Raw genomic sequence first — 25,356 nt, forward strand, 5'->3', positions numbered from 1 at the left:
CTATGAACTGTTTTTTTTTTTTTTTTTCCAAACTGAGGGAGGAAGTAAATACTACAGGACAGAAAACAAAACTCTCCTGGTCAACAGATAAAGTGCAGAAACAATCACAGGCAATTGGTTGTCTTACACTGCTCTGTGTTGTAATTGAGCTGAACAGAATTGCATGATACAAACAAGTCAGTGTTTGTCAGCAGGTGAAGAAGAAATGCACTGAACTGCGAGAACTGCTGCAGGTCTGGCTAAAGCCAAGCTGGTTCCAGTCGGTGTTTTGGGGGTGCACAGCTTTGGCCAAATGAGCCCTGCTCAGTTTTCTTGCTCTGCAGCACTAGCATGGCCTTCCTGACATTTCTCCATTTCATTTATGGCTCAGTGTGCAAAAAGAAATTTAGGAGCCCTGTTCCTCAGGGCTCATCCTGGCCACGTGAAGAGCTGTCCCAGGGCAACAGCCCAGGGACAGAAATAACTGTCCTGAGGTGGCACCAGGGCCAGCTGCCCCAGCTCCCCCAGCCTGGGCAGAGCTGCAGAGCTCTGCACTGGGGCACTTCAGCAGTGCAGCTCCCCTGCCTGAGGCCGGGAGGTTTATGGAGCCCAGAGCTCCCCAGTGCTGTTTGCTGCATTCTGCTCCTTTCCCTCTGCCCTGGGTCAAATGAGGGCTCCAGGCCACAGTGATGAGGAATTTGGGACAACACCTGTTCTGAAGAAGGAAGGTGAAGGGCTTTGGGGTGGGAGGTCAGATTGCTGCAGCACTGGGGAGCACTGACAGGACTCAGCATCAGCACTGGAACTGTTAATGCCTTGCAGAGGAGGTAACACTGGTAAAGAATACTGGTTACTTCAATAAAAACACATTTTCAGTACTGAAAGGGAAATATTTTTATTCCATTTATGTTTCTCTGAAGAGAGAAAGAGATGCAGCAAAGCATGTTAATGCTTGCTACAGTGTTCTGAGCTCTGTTCTGACCTAATCAATGTCTCATCATGGAAACTCATTTGTGCCTAACACCACTTTTTCAGAATGTTCTGTAGTGGTGGTATTTCCCTGTTGGTGTTTTCTTTAGACATTAATCAGAAATCTAGAAGGATCAAAATTATTTGAACAAAACTCCTGTTAAAGTATGGGCAAAGATAGAGGAGTGGGTACCACCCTGCACTGAGGTATTGCTGTGCTTTCTTTCCATCAATAAAGGTATTTGTTTATTAAAAGCATCATTTGATGTGACCTTGTCATGCAGGGATGCATTATGACTTGCCAGGAATTAATGAGCCAATTTTGGGATCACTGAAAAAGAGCTTTGCTATCCAACAAAGTTTTCTCTAAGAAGTACATTCAGGAAAATACAGCCAAGCATGAGGAGGCTGATACCGAGCTGACAGCTGATGAAAGAGTGTTTACAGCTGGGCAGCCATGAGGAATTGTATAATGGAAGTCACTGAAGAGGTATGTCTGGAAAAGAAAACACTGACAATTTTCTGTCATTACAACTGCCAGATTGACAGAGGGAGTGGGAACTTGTTTTTCCAGATCAAGGATAGAGCAGGACTTTTGAATGGTTTTCATTAGTATTGCCTGTGAATACCAATATTTCACATCAATAAAACTTGGATTTCAGATCAAGGAACTTGTGCTGTGTTACTGCAGCACAGCCATATTTCAGAACATGACAGGGGGGAAATACACCAAAAAACACAATTTTCATAAGTGTAAGAAACAGTAAACACCTCAGCTGCCATGTGGAAAGTGCAGAGTTGTTCTGCACAGAGAAAGCTCAGAGCTTTGCCCCGTCACCCCTCCCTGTACCAGTCCCCTGCAGTCACCTCTGCCCTGCTCAGTGCTGGTGACCATGATGAATGGCACTTCAGGCTTGCATTCATTTCCCTCAGAAGTGCAGCTTGAGTCACTGCCATTGTCACCAAACCATTCCCAGGGTGGAATTCAGTGACATTTCGTGCTGCAGAGTGGCCGGGTTGATCTCTGGAGCAGGGCTGTGACCCAAGGTAGTGTTTGCTTTCCTAACAGACACACAATACCTGTATTTTTACATAGTAGTGTAGGCTTGATTGGGTTTGACAATCTGGGGTTTTGGTACCCACTATGGGGAGCAGGAATGATCTGTATATAATGCTGGAGATAAGAGACTTTTGGGTTGTGAATTATTTCCTGATATTTATGCTTTTTGGTCAAAATTGTGAGGTTCTTATGAGGCTGCTTAAAGGGGACAAGTCACACCTCCCTGCTGGCAAACATGGGTCTGGCAATACCAAATCTCCATGCCTCACTGAGCAGATAAATTGTTTGAGACCCCCAGAGCACTTTCCTAAAGAATTCCTAGGGCAATTTCCAGTATTTCTTAGCGATGCCAAGGGGATTTCTCTGCCAAAATCTGAAACATAGACTCATGAGGCCCATCTCAGGCATCAGTTGGATCTAGCAGCTGTGAGCAAACAGCCCCTGAAAGACACATATGGACTAAGGAACCTCATCATGGGTTTCCACAGGTTTTTATATTCTCTTGCAGATGTCCATCATCGTCCTCAGTGATCATTTTGGTTCTGCCTGGGACTGCACAAACTCAACTGACAGAGTGTTTTCTATTATTTCAGTTATAAGACAGATACTGACAACATATAGGGGCAAAGATATTGGATTCTGTGGTATCATAATATATGTAAATAATTCTAATGTTTAGGATGTGCCACTTTTTATTCTGCATTTCAGAATGTGCATTTCATTTTCTTAACGTCTGGCTGTATTATTTATAATTGTGTTATTTCTCTTACAAGACAGGTTTATAAGTAGTTCCACACTTGATATCACTCAGATATAGAAACCTACTTTAACAAATCTCCTGTTAAAATAGCCTGAAGCTTACATGAGCAAAACTGCTGAAATCTAGCTCCTAATCTGCACCATATGTTGGCATGCCTCCTTCTTGGAGATGACATTTTGCTTTGCTTCCACTAGGTAACTTGTCTTTTAAAGAAAAAAAAAAACAACCTGATGAGAGGCAGGATAAGGATGGATAAGGGATGGGTATCTGCTGCACTGTCCCTGTTTCAGGGTCTCTGCCTTCCTTCCACAACTGTGTCACAGTGAGACCTCTCGAAATGCTTTGCATTTTTAACATCCTTGACAAAATTCTCCAGTGGCAAAAATCACTCGGTGGGCACTCAGGCTGCAATGGATTCAGAGCCGCCTCAGCATCTCGCAGCAGTTACTCTCCAGTCCGGCAGATCAGCAGTGAGTTAGCCATGTCCAGGAATAATCGAGTGAAAGAGTCAGGGAATACAGGATCAAGACAGGTATGCCCAGCAAAACTTTATTCTCTTAGCAGCTCTCATTGAAGCATTTGCTACTGGCCGAACGTGGTCAGTTGTGCAGCTCCGCCGTGACCCCGCCCGGGGTGATGCTGGGGGCGCACCGGGGACGTTCAGCGCTGCCGAGTTCTCCAGCCCGGCCGGGTGCCAGCGGTGTCTGTGTGATATAATCGCTTCTGGGAACTTCCCCGCTGTGCTTTTCCACTGAGGCTATTTCGGTGCGGGCAGGAGTGCACCGAGGTCATCCCGCTCTGCGCGCACGAAGCGCTGCGCTGCTGTTGGACAGAACCGCCGGTTTTTAATAAACCCGAGCTCGGGCGCTCCCCGCGCTGTCGGGAATTCACCGGGAGGAGCTCGCCAAGAGCCGGGGGCGCTCGGGGTTACGAAACCCTTACGAAACCTCTTACAAAACCGGCCCCGCGCCGCGTGACGTCACAGCGCCCGCGCCCCCTGCCGGCACCGCCGGTACCGGCCTGCGCCGTGACGTCATCGGCCACAGGCAGCCCGGGCCGGGCGGCGCGAGCGAGCCCCGGGCTGACCGGAGCGCGGCTCACAGACCGCGCCCGCCCGTGTTTGCGCCATGGGCGGCAGAGCCGCCGGTGCCGCCCCGGGGCGCGCCCTTCATGCCCAGCCCGCGCCGGGCCGGGGTCACGGGCGGCCGCCGCACCCTCACCCCGAACGTCCCCGGCCGGGCACGGCCGCGGTCACGCCGTCCGCGCCCCGTGACGTCAGCGCGGCGCCGCGCGGCGATTGGTGGGCGCTGTCCGCGCAGGCGCGCGCCCCGGCGGCAGAGCCGGGCCCGCGGAGCCGAGCGGCGGCGGCGGCGGCGGCCCCGGAGCGCGGCCGGGCCCCGCAGCCATGAGGATCTGGACCTCGGAGCACGTGTTCGAGTAGGTGCCGGGCCGGGCCGGGCCGTGCCGGGCGGGGCGGGCGGCCAGGCCGGCCCCGGGCGCGGGGGGTCTCGGCCGGCAGCCGGGGGCTGCGTGGCTGCACCGGCAGCTCCGGGCCGCGGCCTCCCCTGACCTTCCCCCGGGCCGGGCCGGGCCGGGCCGGGCCGCGGGCTGGGGGAGGCTCCCGGGGCTGCGGAAGCTCGGCAGGGCTGCAGCTGAGCGGGGCCGAGGCGCTGCCGGCACCGAGCGGAGTCCTTGTGCTGCCCTCGCCCTCCCGGGCACCGTGAGGCCCTTCGTGGTGGCGGGGCTCGAGTGCTCCGGAACGTCTGTGTTAAAAATAATCTGAAGGGAGCGCTCGCTACACCGAAGTAGAAACTTAATAAATCAGTCCAGTATTAGGAAGATCTGGACGAAGTGAAGCCTTTTAGCATGGTGTCACAGGGAGATCATTTTTATCCAGTTGTAATAGAACCAGCACACCCAATTAATCTGATATGTTGTATTTTCGTGTGCACTGCACACTCAGTGAAATAGAGGTTTTTCTCCGTGGAATGATATAATCCTATTGAAAACAGAGGTGTGCAGCTTAAGTGTCCTGATTGTGTTTGGGCAGTCACCCCTGGGAAACTGTGATGACAGCTGCCATGAGGAAATACCCCAACCCCATGAACCCCAGCGTGGTGGGGGTCGATGTCCTGGACCGACACGTGGATCCCAGCGGGAAGCTGCACAGCCACCGGCTCCTGAGCACAGAGTGGGGAATCCCGTCCATTGTGAAATCGGTGGGTGTTGTGTCACAGGCCAGAAAGGGACACCGCAGGGAGGGGACGCTCCTGAGCTACCTGTTATAATAGATGGGTATCACTTCATAACTTTAATGGTTTAAAAGTTTAATGGCTTAAGCATTTATGTATGGGGAAAGCTTAACAGCAGCACACAGTGACCCTGACAGCCAAATCTGGATCTCAGACTGCTTCCATCTGGAAAATGAGATCTGCCTCAACTGGATAGCTTTGTTTTAAGCTAAATCCTAATTGTGTTCCCTTGGTGTCTGTTCAATGCAATAACCACTGCTTGTGCATTTAAAGGCATGAAGAATTGCAGTGGGTGAGTGGAATTGATGCCATCTCTGTTTGCCTGTCCCCAGCTCATTGGCACCTGCAGGACAAGGACCTATGTGCAGGAGCACTCTGTCGTTGACCCTGTGAAAAAAACAATGGAGCTTAAATCCTGTAATGTAAGTAGTTGAGTTTGTGCCACTGAAATGGAACACAGAGTATAACAGCACCTTGTAGATATGAAAAGGAAAATTGTCTTGAAAATAGCTTGAAAATTGCATGAGAACAATACAAGTTAAAGGTTTAAGTGATGTGGTTATAGTTGATCAGTTCTGTTTTTCAGGAAGGAGCTGCTTGGCTCTTGGAACTTGTCACTGCTGTAGCTATGAACATACTGATGAGCAGGAGGAGTTTTCGGGGTGGGAGTGATGTTAAGAAAAAATGTTTTAAAACACTGTGACCGTTTCCTAATCATGTGACATTTTGTTCTCTGTATTACTCTGTCTCTTACTTGTATCAAAGGGTAATCCTGTCCTGTGTTCTACAGATTTCATTTACAAACCTCGTGTCAGTAGATGAGAGGCTTGTCTATAAACCACACCCTCATGAACCACACAAGTGAGTACCTTCCTGCTCTGACACTGACTGGATTTTGCTTTGAAAGTGTCTGTGGTTTCCCTTGATCAGAAGATGAGGCCTCTGCTACAGTAAATTGTCTAAACCAGGATTAAATGGACTGTCACTTCCTGCAGTGACATTGGTTCTGCAGAGCCCTGGGAGACTTTGGGCCATGCTGTGCTGGAGTCCAGTCCAGTTCAGGCTGTTCTGTCCGTAACTGAATTTGTGTACATCTGCAGTTTTCAGCTCCTTGTTCTACATTTACGTGCCTTTAGCCTCCGATTTCGGAGGTTTATGTTTCAGTTGTTGCTTGGTGTTTTAAGGCAACTTGGAGCTTAGTGAGCCTGTGCTGCTGGAAGTGGTGATGAGTCTGAAAGATTGTTCTAGAGATTCTAACACTGGAGTTTTTTTCCTGTCAGGACAGTCAGAAATGTTCAATCCCTATTGTTGAAGGGGATGTTTTAATACTGTTTTCCCAGTATAGAGTAACTCCAAATCTGCTGTTTCTACTCTTAACATCCTGCTGCTAAAGATGGAAATGGCTGAAAGCCACAAGGGGAGGCTTGTACTTGCCAGGCATTCTCGGACTTTATTTTCTAAGTAGAAGTATAAAGCAGTTACACAGTGTGGAAGTAGGTTGTGTTTAGGGGGTAAGAAGTTCTGTGTTACAGAGCACAGCTGATGAGGGAACGTACTTGTAGGGGAGGAGGGAATTTCTGTTTTAAACTACTCAGAGTAATTCATTTTCCTGCTCTGTTTCAGAACCATTCTGACACAAGAAGCAATAATATCTGTAAAAGGTGTCAGTCTCAGCAGTTACCTAGAAGGGCTAATGGCAAACACAATTTCTTCCAATGCTAAAAAAGTAAGTATGGGCTTTGTGTAAAATGTGTGGTAACTGGCTAAATGCCAAAGGGAATAAAGATCTCTGGTTTACTTTTTTTGGCTTTGTCAGCAGTCTTAGAAAGGAGCCACATAGTTCTGCTGCCTGTAGAGACTGAATGCTCAGCATGCTGAACTTATTCTTGTTTTCCTCTTGTGAATGGAGATAAGATAAATTGTTATTGGCAAAGCTCTCTGAATCTTCACTGGAGCAAACATCTCCACTCACTCAGCAGTGTGACACTCGTTCTTTTGCTGCCCTCTTGGTGCCATTATTAATTTTTGCTGTAAAACAAGGATCTACGTTCATACAGACCTGAAATAGTTATGTGAGAGCAATGAAGCAGTATTTTAGTTGAGAGTCTGTCCTCTGGCAATCCAAAGATATCTTGAGTTCAGCCTCAAGAATGATAAAGCAGTCAGGATAAAAAGTTTTTTGTGGATCATAATGTGAGAACTGCTGATATAAGGAATTGTTTTCATGAAATCAAAAATGTTCCAGCAGTACTCCAGTTATTGGGATAACATCAGAGGCATGTATTTCTGTTCCTTTCTCTTTCAACTACTGTGTCTTCAGTAATTTTCAGGAAGAATTGTAATTATTTACTAAGATTTGCACACTAATAAACTTTCCTTTAACTGTAGGGCCGGGAAGCATTGGAATGGGTAATTAAAAGACTGAATGCTGAAATTGAAGAGTTTGCAGCTTCAGCAAGAGGAACTATGAGGAATTCGATGGCAGCAGCAGCATTTGTAGAGAAATGATGATAGTTCTTAGACCTGTATCACTAACGAGGCATAACAACCTGCAGCTTCTCTCCAGGCCTACATACATGTATTCTTTGTTATTTAAAGGATGTGTGTATTAGGCATGTTATAAATTTGGAGAAAAGCTGAATTCTTAACAAGGCTGAGGCTCAAAGGCTATTTAATATATTGGGTCAGCTGGACCGATGAAGAAATAAATTTCAAGTGTAGTTCCTGTATTTACATGAACACTAATTTATGTTTGCAGGTATGAAATAGCCTCATTTAGTACTGAGGCTGCCTATGGTGGAGGACACTGGCATGTTAGGCTAACTTTTATTTTTTGTGTGACTTATGGACTACCTCTTTTGGGACCAAACCCAAAATTAATCAGAATGGTTGTTCCAGCATTGTTCTTTTTGTTGAGTTTTGACAGTTGTGTGATACAACTTGGTTTAACAGAAAGCTTATTACTTGATGCTTGAAATATAAAAGAATGTACAAAATATTTTTTGATAACCTTTTTAACTTGACTGGTTGAACTAACACGGTACTCATTGTTTTTCAGGCACTATAGGTAAAACATCAAAGTGTCTCTTACCTACCTACCAAGACCTAAGTCCTGCTCCTAAATGCACATTAATGGGCTGGGCATGCAGTACCTTAAAATCAAATTTTATCTTAAACTTCTACAATAAGTATCTCCATTTCTAAAAGCCCATTACATAAAGGTACAATAAACACAGAGCCTTAAAATCTTGTAAGCTGCTACAGTAGTTGGTGTTCACTTCAAAGAACCAATTAAAGACTAAAAAACCTTTGTGAAGGTGGCTGAAGAGATGCCCAAACATAAAAGGAAATAGTATTTAACAATATACTCATTAAGTTGATCACGTTCCAGAAATAACCTGCCCCATCCACTGGATACTGTGTTGTGCTTCATTGAGCCGGCGTTCTGAGTTCCACATCCCCTCACCCTTTGAACGGATTTGCTCACAGTACAAGGTGTATTCTCAGGGGTTTCACTTGGTGTTCTCCAGTCTGTGTTTCCTGGCACTCGTTGCAGGTTCCTGGTACTGTCACCAGTCGTTCCCTGCAGGAAGGAAAGGTCAGCCCTTGGCATGTGCCACGCTGTGCCACCCTGCAGGCACTCCTGGGCTCCTCACGGGACTCTGTCCCACCAGGCCCTTCAGGGTGAACAGAAAAAGGCAGAGGCACAGCCCACAAGGAGCTGATGGTGGTATTATGGTGCCCAAGGCTTTTCCTGGAATTTGATTCTAAGCTTACAAGTGATTTCAAGACTCTCTTAGCCTTTATGAACTGTAATGTCACCCTGCCCAGCATATTTGATTTTGCATGCCATTTTTGTTATATCAAATTGCCTATTTAGTAGTGTCTACTTACAGAGCTTATTTTAACAAACAAGAGCACTTCCATAAGGTTTGTGCTGGGGGAAGAAAACAGGAATATAGATATGTAACTTTTAAAAAATAAGTATTCTAAACAGAATATTTTTCTAAACAGAAACAGCTTGAGACTACCTTACTAATTGAAGTCATTGAGTTTTGCCATACTTTTACAGGAGATTATTACAACTGAAATAACATTTCCATTTTAAAAGTGTATGTGAAATTCTGCAAAACTGTACCATCATTTCTTATAAAAATGCTTAGCTTGAAATTCATTTTATATGTTTGCTCAGCCATTAGCATCATTTGATATTCTAAAATCAGTTTTTTCTTTTCTAAATTTTTCTGCACTAAGGACTGCATAGTAGAACTCACAGTTTTGCCTTGCACTGAAAAAAGAACTTACTATTTAATTTTTACAGGCGTTCAACAAATTCTTGAAAGATAATACATTTCTTCTATTTTATTTATATGGCTGCATTCTCATTCTGTCAGAGTATGGCTTTCTGTATGTGGCGCTTTTTAAATAAAATTTTGTTTCAATTCTGGCTAATTCCCAAAACTTTCTGGTCTATTTGTGTTTTAGAACTATGAGTTGAGCAATCGAAACTGAGAGGGGTGAAGGTGAAGAAATCCCTGGAATGAGTGGCTTCTTTTCTTGAAATGCATATCCTAAAATGCACATTCACAGCTGCTGTGGTCTTTTTTGCTTCTTATTAACTCAACTTTTCTGCAAATCTGGCTTTAACTAGCAAGCAGATTTCAGTTTGCTGTGGAGAATCCATCCTGTGGAAAGATTTTCATGGGCTGAGAGTTGTGTTCAGATTGACTGCAGTGAGTGTGGGTTGCTGTGGATGGATGCACCACACGGCTGTGAGAGGGGCAGGGCAGGAGACTCTGGGTTCTGGGGCCTGAAGGAATGGAGGGAAGGAGGAAGAGAAAGCAGCTACAGCTGGAGGAACACAACTGAAGGACCAGGAGAAAAGAATTTTTTTAAAAGGGGAAGGGACAGAGGAAGTGGAGGGGCAGAGGTGTAGGAATGTGATGCGAACAAATCAGTGCTGAGGGCTCTGATGGATCCCTGCCCACCAATGGGTGTCAGCACCTGTTCAGCCACACAGCAGTGAATCACAAGTGCCAGCCAGGGGTTTGCATCAAAAAAAAAGAAAAATTGTAACCACCATTTCCTACAACATTGCTGATCTGTCTCTTGTGGTCTGTACTTGCATTTATATTTCCAATAAATGTCAACTGTAGTAAACATGAGCACCCACTGTGTGATAAATGCAACATTTCCAATCTCTGGAACAGAGCACTGGGTCAAAGGGAAGGTCAGCAACGTGCTGAGGTTCACTTTTATGGAAGAACTGAAGAGTGCTGGTAAAGAGCTTGTGTGGAAGCAGTGAGTCATTTTAGAATCCCTCAGTTCCTTAAGGTGGAAGTTGTTCTTTCACTTGCACAGGATCTGTTAATTTCTATCTTAAATATCTCCATAGCTTTGCTTTACATGTTGCTGTACAACTGACTTATTCTAAAGGTAAAGCTACATGTTACAACCAAGCTGAACTAATTGCTTACCTTAGGAGGACCATGAGCACCAGCTGTGGACAAAATATTTTACATCACGATGCTATTTTGTTATAGCCACATTTAAAAAGTAACACAAGTTATTAACTACTGGAAAAGAGGAAGTAATGACAAGGTTTTTAAAACTTGAGTGTACCTGAGTTCTTCTCTGCAGATCCTGGGTTCCTCCTCAGGCTGTTTATGCCAGATTTTGTAGAATTGACAGCTGAGACTTGGATGACACTGCAAAATTATTTTTACTTTGAATCCAGGTGTCCAAAAGTTGAAATTCAATATCTTCATCAACTAACCTTCAAAATACTGTCCTGATAGGAAACAGCAGAGAACTGAATCTTTTAAGATTAGAGCTGATTTCAGTGGGTGTTTGATGGTGCTGCGTGCAGCGCTGGGCTCAGACAGATTTACCAGGGGCTGACCGTGTTGTCACCAGTGGCATCATTCCCAGTGGCTGTGCAGCAGATTAGGGTCAGCAGCAGAGAGAAGAGCAGAGCTTTACCAGCACAGCCCAGTATGGCTTACCCAGGCAGAGAAAGGAGGTAAATCCACAGCTACTCAAGGTAGGAAACGTTATTACTGACCTCTATGTTTTGTACAAAGGTGACCATAATTCCATGTTTCTTGACAGTGTTATTTCATAGGAAAAAGTGCAATAACTTTATTATTTTAAATTAAGACAGAAAGAACTCAGTGAAGAGATGATGGAATTTATAGTCTGTTGGCCATCGGCTTTTTATTGTATTGTTATTTGCCTTTTTTTTTTTTAATTTGTTCTCCTCTGTAAAATACACTTGAGAAAACTTTGAGATTCAAGATAGTCTCAAAATTATATTGGTTTTAAATAACAAGGGATTTTTTAAGGGGTTAATTACTTTTGTTTTATTAACAATTCAGGACAGCAAGCAAACTTGTCATTTCATCATAAATTATGCCTATGTTTGGAAAAAGTCTTTTGCTCTGCCTTTTGATCTATAAACTTGTACTCTTGAAAGAATTGCAACCATGTTGCAACAGCTCTTAAATTACAGAGGCATTATCTATAAGTGAAATATATTCAAGAACTTTTGGGGGTCTCATCAATGGCATATAAGTACCTCTTTTATTTATGTGGCAATTTTTGCGTTGTGCTAAATCCCCATGATTTTAATGTTTGCATAGTAAGACACCATTCGAGCCCAGTGGCTGCTCAGCAGACACCTGCTGCAGTTAAGAGGTGACCTGGGTGGGAGTTGCACCCATGGTGATTACGTTAAATCCATTACACGCTCATCTGGACGTGGGTTGTGTAAGAACACGGGCAGAGCTGGGTGTGTTCACCTGCAGCCTCCTGTACCTTGCACTTTCTTGGTCCATAAAACGTGGTTGTGGTGAGTGAAGAGCTTTTTGTGCCTTCCTGTGCCTGTCTGGAGAGGCAGCCATGGGTTTGAGTGCTCTGAGCTTTGCAGCGTGGCCTGGAGATGAGAGAAGGCAGCTGTGGATCAGCCTCTTGATCTACTCACACTATAATTAGATGCACCTTTTTGAACTGAAATTTAAGCTGTTCTGTTCCCTTTTTAATCACATCTGCCTTCTATCACAACTTCTTTTTATTATATTTTTATTAAACAATTTAAACTAGTACAAATAAAAAATTATTGTTACTATACATATTTTAGATCCAGAGGTATAAAAGAAAGGCAATAAAATAAGACCTCTTTTTATCTGATAACAGTTAGAACTGCTGTTCCTGAAATGTGTATTTCTCAGACACAGAATCAATTCAGCACATTGTTAGCTTCCAAAAATAAATCTTCCACATGCTACACAGAAAAATAAATCTAGTTGAACAAGGATAGGAATGCCAGGAGAGAAGACTGTCTGCAACTGTGTGTTTGATTCTGTCCTGGTCCCCTGGAAAGGCACAACATTCTCAACAATTCTGTGAGCTCCTACTACTGGAGTTTTTCTGCACCGAAAGAGAAACTACTAAGAGACCAATCACAGAGTTTGAATCATTATTTTAAAAAAAAAGGTTCTTTGGGGGGTCTTGCTGTCATTTTGTTTTGATGTGATGATAGAGGTCTTTTGTTTAAATGCTCCTGATTTAACACCCATCATGTTGGGGATTTATTTGGCTTTTCAGTGTCATCTCTTCGACCTACCTGGACCTACTTGGTCTCACTTTTTTGGCCTCCCTGGACCCCTCCAGTGTCAAGAGTTTAGCCTCCTTGGAACTCTTTAAAATCCCCTTTTCAGATTCATTGGATTTATCCAGTCTGAGCTCTTCATCCTCTGTGGAATTCTCCAGTCTCACTTCTTCATCCTCTCTGGACCTTTCAAGTCTCACATCTTCATTCTCCTCAGACTTCTCCAGTACCTCCTCTTCAATTTCCTTAGAGCTCTCCAGCCTCACCTCTTCAGATTCCTGGGAGCGCTCCAGTTTCTCCTCTTCAGTTTCACTGGACCTATCAAGTGTCACTTCATCAGGCTCTCTGGATCAGTCTGGCAGCAGCTCTTCAATCTCTTTAGATCTCTCAAGTGTCACCTCTCTATCCACAGATTTCTCCAGCCCTACTTCTTCACTCTCTCTAGACCTCTCCAGTCTCACTTCTTCATCCTCCACAGATGTTTCCAATCACACCTCCTCAGCTTCCCTGGACTTTTCCTGTACCATCCCTCCATCCTCACCAGGCGTCTCCGAGTACAGCTCCTCCACCTCGTCAGAATCTCTAGACCTCACTGACTTTAACTATTTCATGTTCCAGCGGTCCTCTGGATTATCTTCATCGACTCCTGAAGATGTTTCCAATCTCATCTCTACACCTTTTGTGGAGGTCTCCAATCTCACCTTTCAGGATGCTTCTTCCCTCAGCCCCTCCGTTTCTTTGGACATGTCTAACCTCACGTCCTTAGCTCCCCCAGACCTGTCCATGCTCACATTTCTGGATGTTGCTAATCGCACTGCAGCGGCTTCTCTCGACCTCTGCATCTAACCCTCCTAACCTCTCCCCTTCTCTCTGCAACCTCCCTCTGTCCTTCAAAACTTTTCTCCTTTATCTGCTCTCTCCTTTGTTCTCTCGCTGAAGATTCTTACCTGAGGAAAGTTTAGGGCTTTACAAAATATCTCCTGGCATCTAAACTGGGCATGAAAACAGGTCATCCAAATCCGTAACGGTGCCTTGGAACAGCTGCAAAAAAAATCAATATTTATTGTGGAATTTTTGTAGAGGACAGTTTCTGTCACTGATTGATATCCATCAACGTCGTTGGTACCGCTCCCAACCAAAGGTTTAGCTTTTCAGTTCATGCTGAATCTTTATCTATCAAGACCAACAAATAGTAAATAGAGCTAAATGTGTAAGTAATTGCATCCAGGTTGTGTATATCTGTTATGGATTTGTATCTGAGTAAATTCCACAGAATTGCAGGCAGAGGCATTTCACAGGAAGGTACAGAGAGAAAAGATGTGATGGGAGAAGAAAATTGTGGAGCAAAAAACAGGTGAGAAATGGGTTAGGGAGAGGAAGCACAGAAGCCGTGGGGCAAGAATAGAGGGACATGTAGCTGGAAAAAAATATCCAACTCTACTGGCATGATTTTTCACTGCCAAGCCATCAATGGGGCCTGGGCTGCCCATGAGGCTTAAAATAATCTTAGTGCTACTTATTTTACCTATCAAATCATCAGATGTTTCCATTAAAGAAGCATTTGCATGTAACATCCCCTTTCTCAATATATGGAAGTACTGCAGTTTCTTGTCTTGCATCAAATATGCTGCTTAAGTAGCACAGAGGGGCTTCCCAAAATCTTTGGTGCTGTCTTGTATATTTTTGTTATTACTGTTACGATTGGGGCTTCGAAACCAAATATATTTCCTCTCAATATCACTGGCATTCTGTGTTAAAAGTGCAAAAACATGTTTGTAATAACAAATATCTTTAAATTTATTTCATTTCTGCTAATTGGAAAACTTTGCACCAATATGCCACTTCTGTCACAGAATTAAAATATGTTTCACGCAAAAATAAAGAAGAAAACAAATGCATGAAGAATTGTTTTCTGCCTCGTTTACACTAGTTATTTCTTCAAAATTAAGTAGGAACAATTGCAATATGTGTGTGTAAGAAATGAACCCAAATTTCTATAGGAGCAGAATTGTTTAACAGTTAAAAAAAATACAGATCACTGGTCCAGATCTTGCTGCTGTATGCTGGAGACAGACTGACATATCTGGTGAACAGTTGTTCTTTTTGTTCTGGTGGCTCTTACCGGACATTACCATGTGGATTGTTAATTGCAAAGGTTCTAGACTAAATGAGATCTCTAATAAAGCTGAAAATTACTCCATGTTTTAAAAATTGTTTGACTTTGGATGAAAGGGCACAAGACAAAAGCACAAGGACTTGTTTAAAAGCCAATATTTAATATCTTTATGTATTTTGTCTTAATTATTTAAATTTAAATTAAGATAATTTAAATTAAGTTAGGACCAAATTCCTTACATATCAAACATGATTTGAACCTTCTAATAACTTTTTGCTTATTATATCTGGGAAATTGACTATTTTTTTCTTTGTGTAGATAGCTTCTAGTTTACTGTTGTCTTTTATGGATTTGTTTAGAGGAAATGATTGAATTTCAGTGTTTTTATCAACATCCAAAGGAATACCATGGCAAAGCACTGTGTCCAATGGGACAGAACTGTCACAGCTTGGCCACACACAGATCAAAACAAAGACAGTCTTTAAAAAACAATCACTGGCTCCACATGCTTGTAAAACTGTTTTGTTTTTCATGTCTTATCTAGAAAAACCCAAGAAGTGATGGCACAGAGGGGTAAGAACAGATTTAGGTGCAAAAGACACTCATTTAACCACTTGCTCGGATCCTCAGATTACAACAGGACCACCAAGGAAGGAGTCAATATGTAACTAACACAAGCGCTCTATAACTAGCCATGAGCCTCACTGGGCAAACTTGGCCTTTAACTTACGTTCTTTAGACAACTGACATCTAGTGTATTTCCGGCAAATTACCAGCACTGAAGCGCTGAAGAGACTCCCGTGGTTGTGAGAGACAGGCAGGGGCTCAGGCCGAGCGGGACCCTCTCATCCCGGGAAGGGCACGCCCTCAGCCCGGGAAGGGCACGACCGCATCCCGGGAAGGGCACGACCGCATCCCGGGAAGGGCACAACCGCATCCCGGGAAGGGCACGCAGCTCATCCCGGGAAGGGCACGCCCTCAGCCCGGGAAGGAAGGGCACGCAGCTCATCCCGGGAAGGAAGGGCACGCAGCTCATCCCGGGAAGGGCGCGCCCTCAGCCCGCGCCGCCGTGAGGAGCCGGTGCTGCCCTCACGGGCCCCTCACCGCCCCTCACGGCCGCGGGGCCGCCCGGGCCGAGGGGAAGGGGCGGGGCGCGCCCGGGGCGCGTCAGGCGGAAAGGGCGGGAGCCGCGCCCCGGAACGGAGCTCTCTGATTGGGCGCTGGCGTAGGCGCGCGCCCGCGAGCGGCGGCGCGCGTGAGCGGTTCCCGGGCGCTGATTGGCCGGCCGGCACGTCCCCGCGGCGCGCGCTGACCTTGCCCCGCGGAGCCGCAGCCATGGTGGCGTATTGGCGACAGGCCGGGCTCAGGTACGGGCGCGGCCCCGCCGTGAGGGAGCGCCGCTGTGAGGGGTCACGGCGCTGCCGGGGGAACGCGGGTTTGGGACGGGGGAGGCGGCTTTTGCACCGGGCCCGGGTCTCACCGCCCTCTGTCGCCCCGGCCGCAGCTACATCCGGTACTCGCAGATCTGCGCCCAGGCTGTGCGGGCCGCCATGAAGCCGCAGTACAAAGCGGAGGCGGAGAGGGCAGCGGTGGCCACGGTGAAAACGGTGAAACCCAAAAAGGAGTGAAATGTAAGTGGGTGGGGTGGGCTGGGTGCGTGGTTGGAGCTCTGTAGTGCAGGAGTGGCGTTAGCGATATCTGTAACTGCGGAGTCCATTAATCCCCGATATCTGGAGATAATGGGTTCCATTTCCAGGCATGGCAGGGAGGGCATTGCGGCTGCTGTGCTGCAGGTGTTTGTGACCTGGTTACGTGTGGGATGGCAAACAGCCTGATCTCGTTAGTGAGCTGGGATGTACTGCCAAGCCCTGCACTGAACCCTTGGGCTTTGGTCACACTTGTCACGGGCTTACACAGAACAGCCGGGGCTCTCTAGTGATGCTCACAGGTTTCTCTGGATTTTCACATGTCTCAGACTTGCTAAGCCAGCACATAGCTCTGAACTGCTCCTTCCCCTGTTCAGCAAATTTGTTGTATGCATTATTTGTTCTCTGTGAGACAGATGTTGCTTGTGCCTTTATTTGTGCCATTCCGTACATCACAAGCAGCTGAAATATTTTCTGTTCTGGATAGAACAGTTTCTGTTCCTGATCTGAGATTAAATCCTATCACCTTTTGTTTAAAGTGTACCTTGTACAAATTCTTGAATCAAATAACTTGTATTTTTAATCTCTTGTAGGAGCTGATCTGTGGTGAATAGCAGCAAACTGCAAAGCTGTAGGCGAGCTCAAGGCTGCAGTGTAATGTCATCACATGAACTGTAGAACTTGCCAGTGTATGTAAATTGGTGTGCAAATAAATGTAATTTCTGAATGTGTGGAAAGTGTAGTTCCTCTTGAAACAAACTTTCTGTTCTGTAGAGACATTTACTTTTCAGTTCTGTTAAAATAAAATACTGCTTTTAGCACAATCTGGACATTGAGTAGCAACATTGTTTAATTTTAAGCCAAATCTCTTTTTGGGTGTCATGCTGATATTTCTGGTACATAAATGAGTGAGAGATTTATCGTTGTTTAAAACTTCTCTGCCTACTTCATTTAAATTATTACTTTGGAAAAAATCCTGGCTAAAAGCGGTATTAACAGAGAATATAGCATATAGTTTTGAAAACTGGAAGCAGGATATTTGTGCCATGGATGTGCTGCTGGACATCTGGTCTCCAACCCGAGACACTGAGCAGTGACTCAGGAATTGGGAGAGCTGCTGTCATGTAAGGTGGGGAAGAAGACACAGGATTCTGAATTGTTTATCCTCATTGCACTTTGTCAGGACAGGGAGGAGAGGGAGAGGGACACATTCCCTGGGAAGCAGGAATGGAGGGAGACACTGCTCTTGGCTGGGAGGCAAAGCTGCTCTTCAAGCTTTGTGGTTTTGCATTTTCCTGCTGCTGTCATCTGTGTGTCCTCACGGCAGGGATGACATTGCCCCACTGCACAGGAAAACTGGCTTCAGGTTCCTTCACCAAGACTGAACTCAAACATGAGGGGTTGCCTTTTTCAGAGTACAACAACCTTTGTTAAACCTCTTCAGATAAGAGTATAACTAATTTAATTCGAAGTTAGTTCTTGCAAGAATAAACTATGGGGGTTTGTCTATCAAATATTTAAAGTATAAAACTTTCATAGAATGGTATATAATCTTTATTTAAAACAATATTATAAATACATTTAAGTAGGCAGCTGCGATGTCAAGAAATTTTTTTCACTGAAGGCAAAATAAGATTTTGTTTTAGTGACTGCCATAGAATTTATATTAACAAACTACAAACCATTCTATGTCATTTTTGTTGTACTGAATGCTAGGAAAAAAATTTACAGTAGTTAGTACCTAGGAAAAAAAATACCACACCAAAACTTTTACACAATGTCACAACTTAGTGTGCTAATGTAACTCAACCTGTAGTTAGAAATAGAAACAAACCACACCATGATAATGGATACAAGCTCTGCAATAATATAAGCTAGCAATGTGATAGAACGATTACTTATAAAATAAGAATGTGCATATTCAGTCATTTTCCCCGTTTCTGCAGATCTACATCAGTCCATGGCATGATAAGAGTCACTGCCTTTGGAGGCCTCAGAGATGTGCACATGTTCCTAAAACAGTAACAAGTTCACAATCAGCAGGGACTGTGTTTACCTGAGAATAAATAAATGTGATGAGCTGACAGCTGTTTTGCTTTTGCTTATGATCCTGGTCTATATACACAGGCACAGTGGCTGTATAGTACATTCAGTATCTGGTGATTATATTCTAAAAGTGAGTCCATTTACAGGAGAGGCTGGTATGAGATAACGTGTCTTCAGAGTAGATCGGTTTTAGGAGAGATTAGATCTCAACAGTTCTTTAAGACAGTAAAGCAGAGCTGCCATTAATTTCAAAAACACTATGTTGTAATATCAGATATACTTGGTCAGATGCAGAGAAAAAGTTCTGAAGAAAAGTGATACTTTGGGAATGCAGATGATGGCTTTTGCTTTGTCTTTAGTGAATGTGAACAGGCTCATTCAGAAAATGTTTTGTTACTTTTTACTCTGCTTCCTTTTCTGGCTTGGCTTCTGCCTCCACTTCTACCTCTTCAAATTCCTCCACATCTGCAGTGGCATCCTGGTACTGTTGATACTCAGACACAAGGTCATTGGTGTTACCTTCTGCTTCAGAAAACTCCATCTCATCCATGCCTTCCCCCGTGTACCAGTGGAGAAAGGCTTTCCTTTTGAACATGGCCGAGAACTGTTCGGACACCCTGATGAAGAGCTCCTGGATGGCCGTGTTATTGCCAATAAACGTGGCTGCCATCTTCAGCCCTCTTGGCGGGATGTCACACACGGCCACTTTGACGTTGTTAGGGATCCACTCCACAAAGTAGGAGCTGTTCTTGGTCTGGATAGAGAGCAGCTGCTCGTCCACTTCCCTGGTGGACATTCTGCCCCTGAAGATGCAGGCGACGGTGAGGTAGCGCCCGCGGCGGGGGTCGCAGGCTGCCATCATGTTCCGGGCATCGAACATCTGCTGGGTGAGCTCTGGCACCGTCAGGGCCCGGTACTGCTGGCTGCCCCGAGCGGTCAGCGGGGCGAAGCCGGGCATGAAGAAGTGCAGGCGAGGAAAGGGCACCATGTTCACCGCCAGCTTCCGTAGATCCGCGTTCAGCTGGCCGGGGAAACGCAGCGAGGTGGTGACGCCGCTCATCGTTAGGGACACCAAGTGGTTGAGGTCCCCGTAGGTGGGATTGGTGAGCTTTAATGTCCTGAAGCATATATCATACAGAGCTTCGTTGTCAATGCAGAAGGTTTCATCTGTATTCTCTATCAGCTGGTGGATGGAGAGGATGGCGTTGTACGGCTCCACCACGGTGTCGGACACCTTGGGTGAGGGCACAACACTGAAGGTGTTCATGATCCTGTCGGGATATTCCTCTCTGATCTTGTTGATGAGGAGCGTCCCCATGCCTGAGCCTGTGCCACCACCAAGGGAATGGATGAGCTGGAACCCCTGAAGGCAGTCACAGCTCTCACACTCATTCCTGACCACATCCATGACATTTTCAATCAGTTCAGCACCTTCTGTGTAATGGCCCTTGGCCCAGTTGTTGCCAGCACCTGAATTACCTGTGAACAGAATTACAGAAGGAACAGCCACAAAGTTAACTGGAGAATCTTTGAAGGACTTCCAAGGCCGTTCTGGGACAGCTGCCTGCAGTCAGTTTGCTGGCAGTGTGCTGTACATACCATGGATAAAGTTGTCAGGTCGAAAGAGGGGCCCGATTCTGCTGGACCGAACACTGTCCATCGTCCCAGGCTCCAGGTCCACCAGGATGGAACGGGGCACGTATTTATGGGCTGGAACAAAACAAAATGAATGCAAATAATTACTGCTAGTTGTCAAAGAAACAGTAAGTCCAGAAAGTCCAATCCACCTACAGTGGTTTAGGCTTTTTGTGGGTTTTTAAATGACTTATTTTACTGAGCACTTACAATAAGCCTCATTGAAGTACACGTTAATTCTCTCCAGCTGCAGTGGTGAATCCCCACGGTAGTTCCCAGTGATGTCAATCCCATGTTCCTCACCAAGTACCTCCCAGAACTGCAAAAGGAAAGAGGTACAACACACTGAGAATGATTTATTTATTTTCAGCACCAGGTCTGGGAACTGTGCCTGAAGTAGGGGATGCTTTGTCATGTACTTACCAGATCAGAACAGGGATCCGTCTCTACCGCTCCCAAATAAATTTTGAGGGAAAAGTTTAGCAGACCATTTATGCTGCTTAGCTATGACCCATGCACTAATAGGTAGAGGCCCTCAATTTGTTCTCTTTATAATAAAAGAAAATTGATGTTAGCTTAAAATTTTAAATAACAGTTACTTCTCAGTATGAGCTTAACAAAAATGTTGTGAGGGTGTGGATTAGGGAGAGTTGCTTTGAGTCCTGTCATGCACAAGTGGGACCATGGCATGACAAAGCTGGCACAGGCAAATTTGTACATGAGCAAGGCTTTCCACAAACAGCTGCTGGTCCTAAATGTCCTATCTTGACACTCATATGGATATGCTCTTGTGCTGGGCTCTTATCTGGGCAGCAGCCACAGCAGTGTTCATGCAGACACACCCACCCACTGTAAGGGCCAGGCCATTCTAATATTAAAGATCTCCTGAGTTAGCATCCAGTCCCATTTTGAGTGTACAAATACGCCACTGTCAACAGGTGCATGTTCCATGCTTCGTGTTCCATTAAACAGAATCAAGGTTAGGAGTGGGAGAAGGGAGGAAGAACACAGCAGAACAATCCCTAAACTATCTCATGTCTTAAAAGACCTCCCAGCCCAAAATAGATACTCTTTGGACAACTTCCGACTTATCAATTGGGAAAAAAAAAAAAAAAAAAAAAAAAAAAAAAAAAAAAAGAAGGAATAGTAATTGAGGGGCAATTTTACTCCTACACAAAAATACTCCAAGGGACACCTGTGTCTACAGGAGGCCAGTGACACTTTGTGTCACTCTACACTGTTAACACAGGTTATGCTGTTGATTAATATGATCTTATATGATCTTTAAGAGCCCTTCCAACCTAAAGCATTGTATGATTCTGTGATATTGAAGAATAAAATGAGGCAGAGCTGCTGCATGTTTTAACTAAAGTACCAGCAACACAACTTCACAGCCCTGGAATTACTGGCTCTGTCTCTTTCCCCAGTATCTTGCAGAGTATGTGAGTTCCCCCTGGGAACAGGAATCCCATCAGGAATGCTCTGGTGCACCTGTAATCACTGGGGCATGGTTATTGCAAATGAACATTTAATTTTGCATGAGGAGCAAATCCAGCTTTTGTCTTTCATACCAAAATACTCATCTTCCCTGCTAACATGCCATGCTTCCCTCCACTGAGTTACAAGGAAATTGTCCCCCCCGAAAATCCCCATCCATTGATGATGTCTGACCTGCTACCTCTGATCCCCTGCTAATAATGAGTGATGAAAAGAGACCTTACCTTGGATCCGATTTGGTTCCCACACTGGCCAATCTGCAGGTGCACGATTTCACGCATTTTGTGTAGCTCAGACCTGTCGGTGGCTACAGCCTCGCCCAGGCTCTCCAGCTGCCCAGAAGAAGCCCTCAGCCTGCTGCTCTATCAGCTACACCCAGCACAGCCCGGCCCAGGGGCCCTTTTATACCCCAGGGACTGTCATGCAGCCAGCCAGGGGAGTAGCCAGCCCCAGGCGCTGCACCAGGAGCCAAGGGCCTCTTCACTGCCTGGCTGCAGGTACAGCAGCACAGGTGCACCACTGAGTGCCTTGGAAAGCAGCATTGTCACATGCACCCCTTCCCAGTTCTCTGTGCAGCAGTGTGGTGCATGAATATGTGTGCATATTCTGTTTGTGTTGCATTTTTTAATATTAGATATAATATATATACAAATATATGTGCATATGTAGAGATGATAGCCCAAAGTGAGTGATCTTAATTTATTAAGCACATGTGCTTCTGCCACATAATTTAAATTTTGGCATCATATGAGTCATAGAGGACAACACCCATAATAAAAATGGTAACAACTTGTGAGCAGGAGCCTCCTATAATCACAACATGCACTTCATTGCAAGGCAAACTCCAGCTCACTAACAAGCATCATTCCTGATGTGACCGCATGAAGGAGGGGAACAGGAGCAGGAACAAAAAATACTTTGTAACATAAAAAATAACACTGTACTCTCAGTGATGCCTGGTCCTTAAATACTTATAGGAATCCATCATTTTTAGCCAAAACTTGAAGAACTAACTTGTGACTAACTTGCACAGATGCTCTTTCTCTCTCCCTTTCTCTCTCTTCATTTCCTGACATTAAGACATGCAGCATTTCTAATATTTCCTGATTTCCTATATCTCAGATGTACTTCAGAACTTGCCAGGAAATTGCTAGAGGTGAAAAACCTGTTTCTCTGAAGCTCTCTGAAGTGAACTGTAACCTTCACTGAGTGAAACATCTCCCTGTGCTAAAGGAAACGATGTGAGGCAGAACAAAACACAGCACAGTCGTGTTTGGCTGCTGATAACCAGGACCAATATCACTGAGCAGCAGAAACCCAGGGTAAAATGACTTCTAGAAGCCTAGAGAAGTTTTATGACACGTCAAATGACTGTTACTGCCTTGTAAGCATTCCTTTTAAGGATGGGGAAAGGAACTATAATTAGGAGAGCACCTTAAACTATTTACCATAAAATGGTGACAGTGGAAGGGCTTGACTCACTGAATGTAACTACTCAACCACTTTATGGGTTGCTAGAGATAAGCGATTTCTGAGCTTCCATACGGTTCCAGAAGAAAAATCAGCTTGTTCCAGGCTTCCCCTCCACTTGATGACTTCCACTTCTCCCTGGTACCAGCCAATGAAGGAACAGACAACTGCTCCTAACACAGAGTTCAGCACCAGAAGTGCATTGTAAAAAAATAGAGAGCAAACTTCCATCACCCTCTGCCATGCTATGAGCATACTGAGTAGGGAAAAATAAAAGGAAGACTTCAAATGCAGATAGATTCATTTTGTTTCCTTAAAACACAATAATTTTATCATTTTCCAGAAGATAAGTATTCTCTAAGCCATTCAGTTTACCCAGCAAGACACAAAATGTTTTGTTCCATTGCCACATTGTCAATATCAAATACTAAATAAATACAATATAAAAATATACATTTATATTAATTTATTAAAATATACATTAATAAAAATATGCTATAAATTAATATGAATTTGAAAGATCAGCTTAGGAAGAGGCTGAAGGTGCTAATTCACTGTCCAGAAAATTTGACAAAATAATTTCAGCAATAAATATATTCACTGAGCACATCTCACAAGGAAAGGGGGAAAAGGGAAGTAAAAGAAATATGCAATCAGTCTAAAGAGGTTTTTCCTCTTGCTGAAAATAGCTCCCTAGAATCATGTGCCTCCTCTGAAGCACTTCCTCATAGAGCCTTAAAAATTCTGGCACATGACACGAGGTAGATGAGATGCTTTGTGAAGAAGATGTGGGCTTGGGTTTCTTTTCCCTCTCCTTCCCATCTGCCTTTCTGTGAACCTCTAAGTCTGATTTTATCCCAAACCCGGCCCTGGAGGAACTGCTTCTGTGTAGATTTAGTTGCAGACCGGTCTGTGCTCTGCCCAGGGAAGTCCCAGGCTTGTACACAGCCCGAGGCACTTCCCAGCACAGCCGAGGCACACGTGCAGCTGCAGATTAGCAGAGAGAGGCACTGGGGAGAGAGGGGCTGTGCTGGATGGGCCGGCTCCAGCGACTTTTGGCACTGGGGAGATTAGGAGCAGCCTGGCACTGGGCACAGCTATTGCAGCTGTCCTACAGTGGCTATCATCAGCCTGCCCACAGCTTCCAGATACCGCAGGCCTGCTGATGGGCTTGGGCTGAGACCACAAAGACACCAGGCTTTTGTGGTTGCCGGGGTTTTTGTTGTTGTTTTTGTTTTCTTGGTTGATTTTTGGGTTTTTTTTAACACTATCCGCAGTAAATATGCATGTGCAAGGAGGCATTCTGGGATACTCTTTTTTAATGGCTTGCTTGGGAGGAGCCGGCTTTTCAGAGTAGCAGAGAAGGTTGAGAGGAAAGCCTATTCAGTTTGAGATAAGCCTGGCTACAGGCCATCAGATAATTTTACAGAGATCTGTGAATGGCTACCAGACAAGCTGATGCAAGTCTTAACTAACCTGGGCTAGCTGAATCACCCTTAAGAACTATACAAAAAAAACACCGCAGTTAACCCACAGGCTTAATTCGTGCTCTGCTGTTCCTTTTGGTGTATTGGTTCTCTGTGCCTCAGTTTCTCTATTCATGTGGCGTTAATAATAAAACCTCAGGCCCTCTACAAAAAGTGCTGAAAGCTAAGGAAGAGAAGCTAGAAGAACTGTCTGTGGTTTACTAAACGAGTTTATCAAACATAAAAGCTTCTACCTAATGTATGGAAAAGAGACTGATAATCCATTCACACAGTCACTAGAAGCTTCTACAGGAAAATTAGAAAACTCTTTTTACTATTGACTAAATCTTCTAGCAAATAATAAAGAACCTTCAGATGTTAAAACCCTAAGGAGCAGCCTAGAAAATGGACACAGGCTTGTGTTCCTTTGCTAATTGTAGCATTAAAGGGCTTGAGAAATCCAGAACTTGGGACTAGGAAAAAAACAACCATCAAACAAAAAACCACTCACAGCCGCTGGCCACAGTCTAGCACAACGCTGAGGTGTTCGGCTAAAGGTGAAGAAACCTGTAAGAGCGCCTGTCCGAGGTACAAGTCCTCTTCTCACGACGCATGTGACCAAACTGTTCAGCTGGAAAAGCCACTGGGGGCTGGGAAGGCGGGATCTGAGTTTGTTCCCCGTCCCCAGGCGATCCGCAGCCACCCTGGGGCGGTCCCGAGGGAGCCGCAGGGCTGTCCCCTTGTCCCCGCCGCCGCAGGTGAGCGCGGCCGGCCCCGCCCGTGCCCCGCTCCTCCCCTCCGCTCCCGCCGCCCTCAAACCCCGGCGCGGCCGCATCCCGAGAGCTGCCGCT

At 45.1% G+C, this 25,356-nt stretch overlaps 3 protein-coding genes and 1 long non-coding RNA gene across 7 annotated transcripts; 2 read left to right on the top strand and 2 right to left on the bottom strand.

Moving 5' to 3' along the window:
- Positions 1–4,058: 4,058 nt before the first annotated feature.
- On the top strand, positions 4,059–14,840 carry PRELID3B (PRELI domain containing 3B). Of its 2 annotated transcripts, none has more exons than XM_030288472.4 (6): positions 4,059–4,205; positions 4,819–4,987; positions 5,353–5,442; positions 5,811–5,881; positions 6,644–6,746; positions 12,626–14,840. In XM_030288472.4, the coding sequence occupies exons 1-6, from the start codon at positions 4,174–4,176 to the stop codon at positions 12,722–12,724; spliced, it is 564 nt and encodes a 187-aa protein (XP_030144332.2). In that variant the 5' UTR covers positions 4,059–4,173; the 3' UTR covers positions 12,725–14,840. The 2 variants fall into 2 exon arrangements, with proteins under 2 accessions (XP_030144332.2, XP_030144331.1); XM_030288471.4 differs by lacking the exon at positions 12,626–14,840 and adding an exon at positions 7,409–9,472 and having other exon boundaries at positions 4,061–4,205.
- LOC121470936 (uncharacterized) lies at positions 10,623–15,737 on the bottom strand. 2 transcript variants are annotated; one of them, XR_012051528.1, is made up of 3 exons: positions 15,678–15,737; positions 11,837–15,589; positions 10,623–10,728 (listed from the first exon to the last, which is right to left on the bottom strand). It is a non-coding gene; the product is annotated as an uncharacterized lncRNA (long non-coding RNA). The 2 variants fall into 2 exon arrangements; XR_012051527.1 differs by lacking the exon at positions 10,623–10,728 and having other exon boundaries at positions 11,645–15,589.
- Positions 15,738–16,048: 311 nt separating this feature from the next.
- On the top strand, positions 16,049–17,215 carry ATP5F1E (ATP synthase F1 subunit epsilon). The gene is given in 3 exon segments (NM_001245542.2): positions 16,049–16,112; positions 16,250–16,376; positions 16,985–17,215. Coding segments are annotated over 2 exon segments (156 nt in total). The 5' UTR covers positions 16,049–16,080; the 3' UTR covers positions 16,374–16,376; positions 16,985–17,215.
- A 707-nt stretch (positions 17,216–17,922) lies between these two features.
- TUBB1 (tubulin beta 1 class VI) lies at positions 17,923–25,340 on the bottom strand. Of its 2 annotated transcripts, none has more exons than XM_041720156.2 (4): positions 25,017–25,340; positions 20,283–20,391; positions 20,037–20,147; positions 17,923–19,916 (listed from the first exon to the last, which is right to left on the bottom strand). In XM_041720156.2, the coding sequence occupies exons 1-4, from the start codon at positions 25,338–25,340 to the stop codon at positions 18,838–18,840; spliced, it is 1,623 nt and encodes a 540-aa protein (XP_041576090.2). In that variant the 3' UTR covers positions 17,923–18,837. The 2 variants fall into 2 exon arrangements, with proteins under 2 accessions (XP_041576090.2, XP_002195424.3); XM_002195388.7 differs by lacking the exon at positions 25,017–25,340 and adding an exon at positions 21,794–21,978.
- Positions 25,341–25,356: the final 16 nt, after the last annotated feature.

The sequence above is a fragment of the Taeniopygia guttata genome, chromosome 20 (assembly GCF_048771995.1).
Source record: "Taeniopygia guttata chromosome 20, bTaeGut7.mat, whole genome shotgun sequence".
In the NCBI taxonomy this organism is placed as follows: Eukaryota; Metazoa; Chordata; class Aves; order Passeriformes; family Estrildidae; genus Taeniopygia; species Taeniopygia guttata.

Bases quoted from the DNA above. Each gene is read 5' to 3' on its own strand.
- PRELID3B (XM_030288471.4), top strand. From the start codon at position 4,174: ATGAGGATCTGGACCTCGGAGCACGTGTTCGA. The intron at 4,988-5,352 runs GTGGGTGTTGTG...GCCTGTCCCCAG, and splicing joins TCCCGTCCATTGTGAAATCG to CTCATTGGCACCTGCAGGAC. The intron at 5,882-6,643 runs GTGAGTACCTTC...GCTCTGTTTCAG, and splicing joins CACCCTCATGAACCACACAA to AACCATTCTGACACAAGAAG.
- TUBB1 (XM_041720156.2), bottom strand. From the start codon at position 25,340: ATGCGGCCGCGCCGGGGTTTGAGGGCGGCGGGAGCGGAGGGGAGGAGC. The intron at 20,392-25,016 runs GTGAGTGGTTTT...TTCCTTTTGCAG, and splicing joins CTAGACTGTGGCCAGCGGCT to TTCTGGGAGGTACTTGGTGA. The intron at 19,917-20,036 runs GTATGTACAGCA...TTCTGTTCACAG, and splicing joins ACCTGACAACTTTATCCATG to GTAATTCAGGTGCTGGCAAC.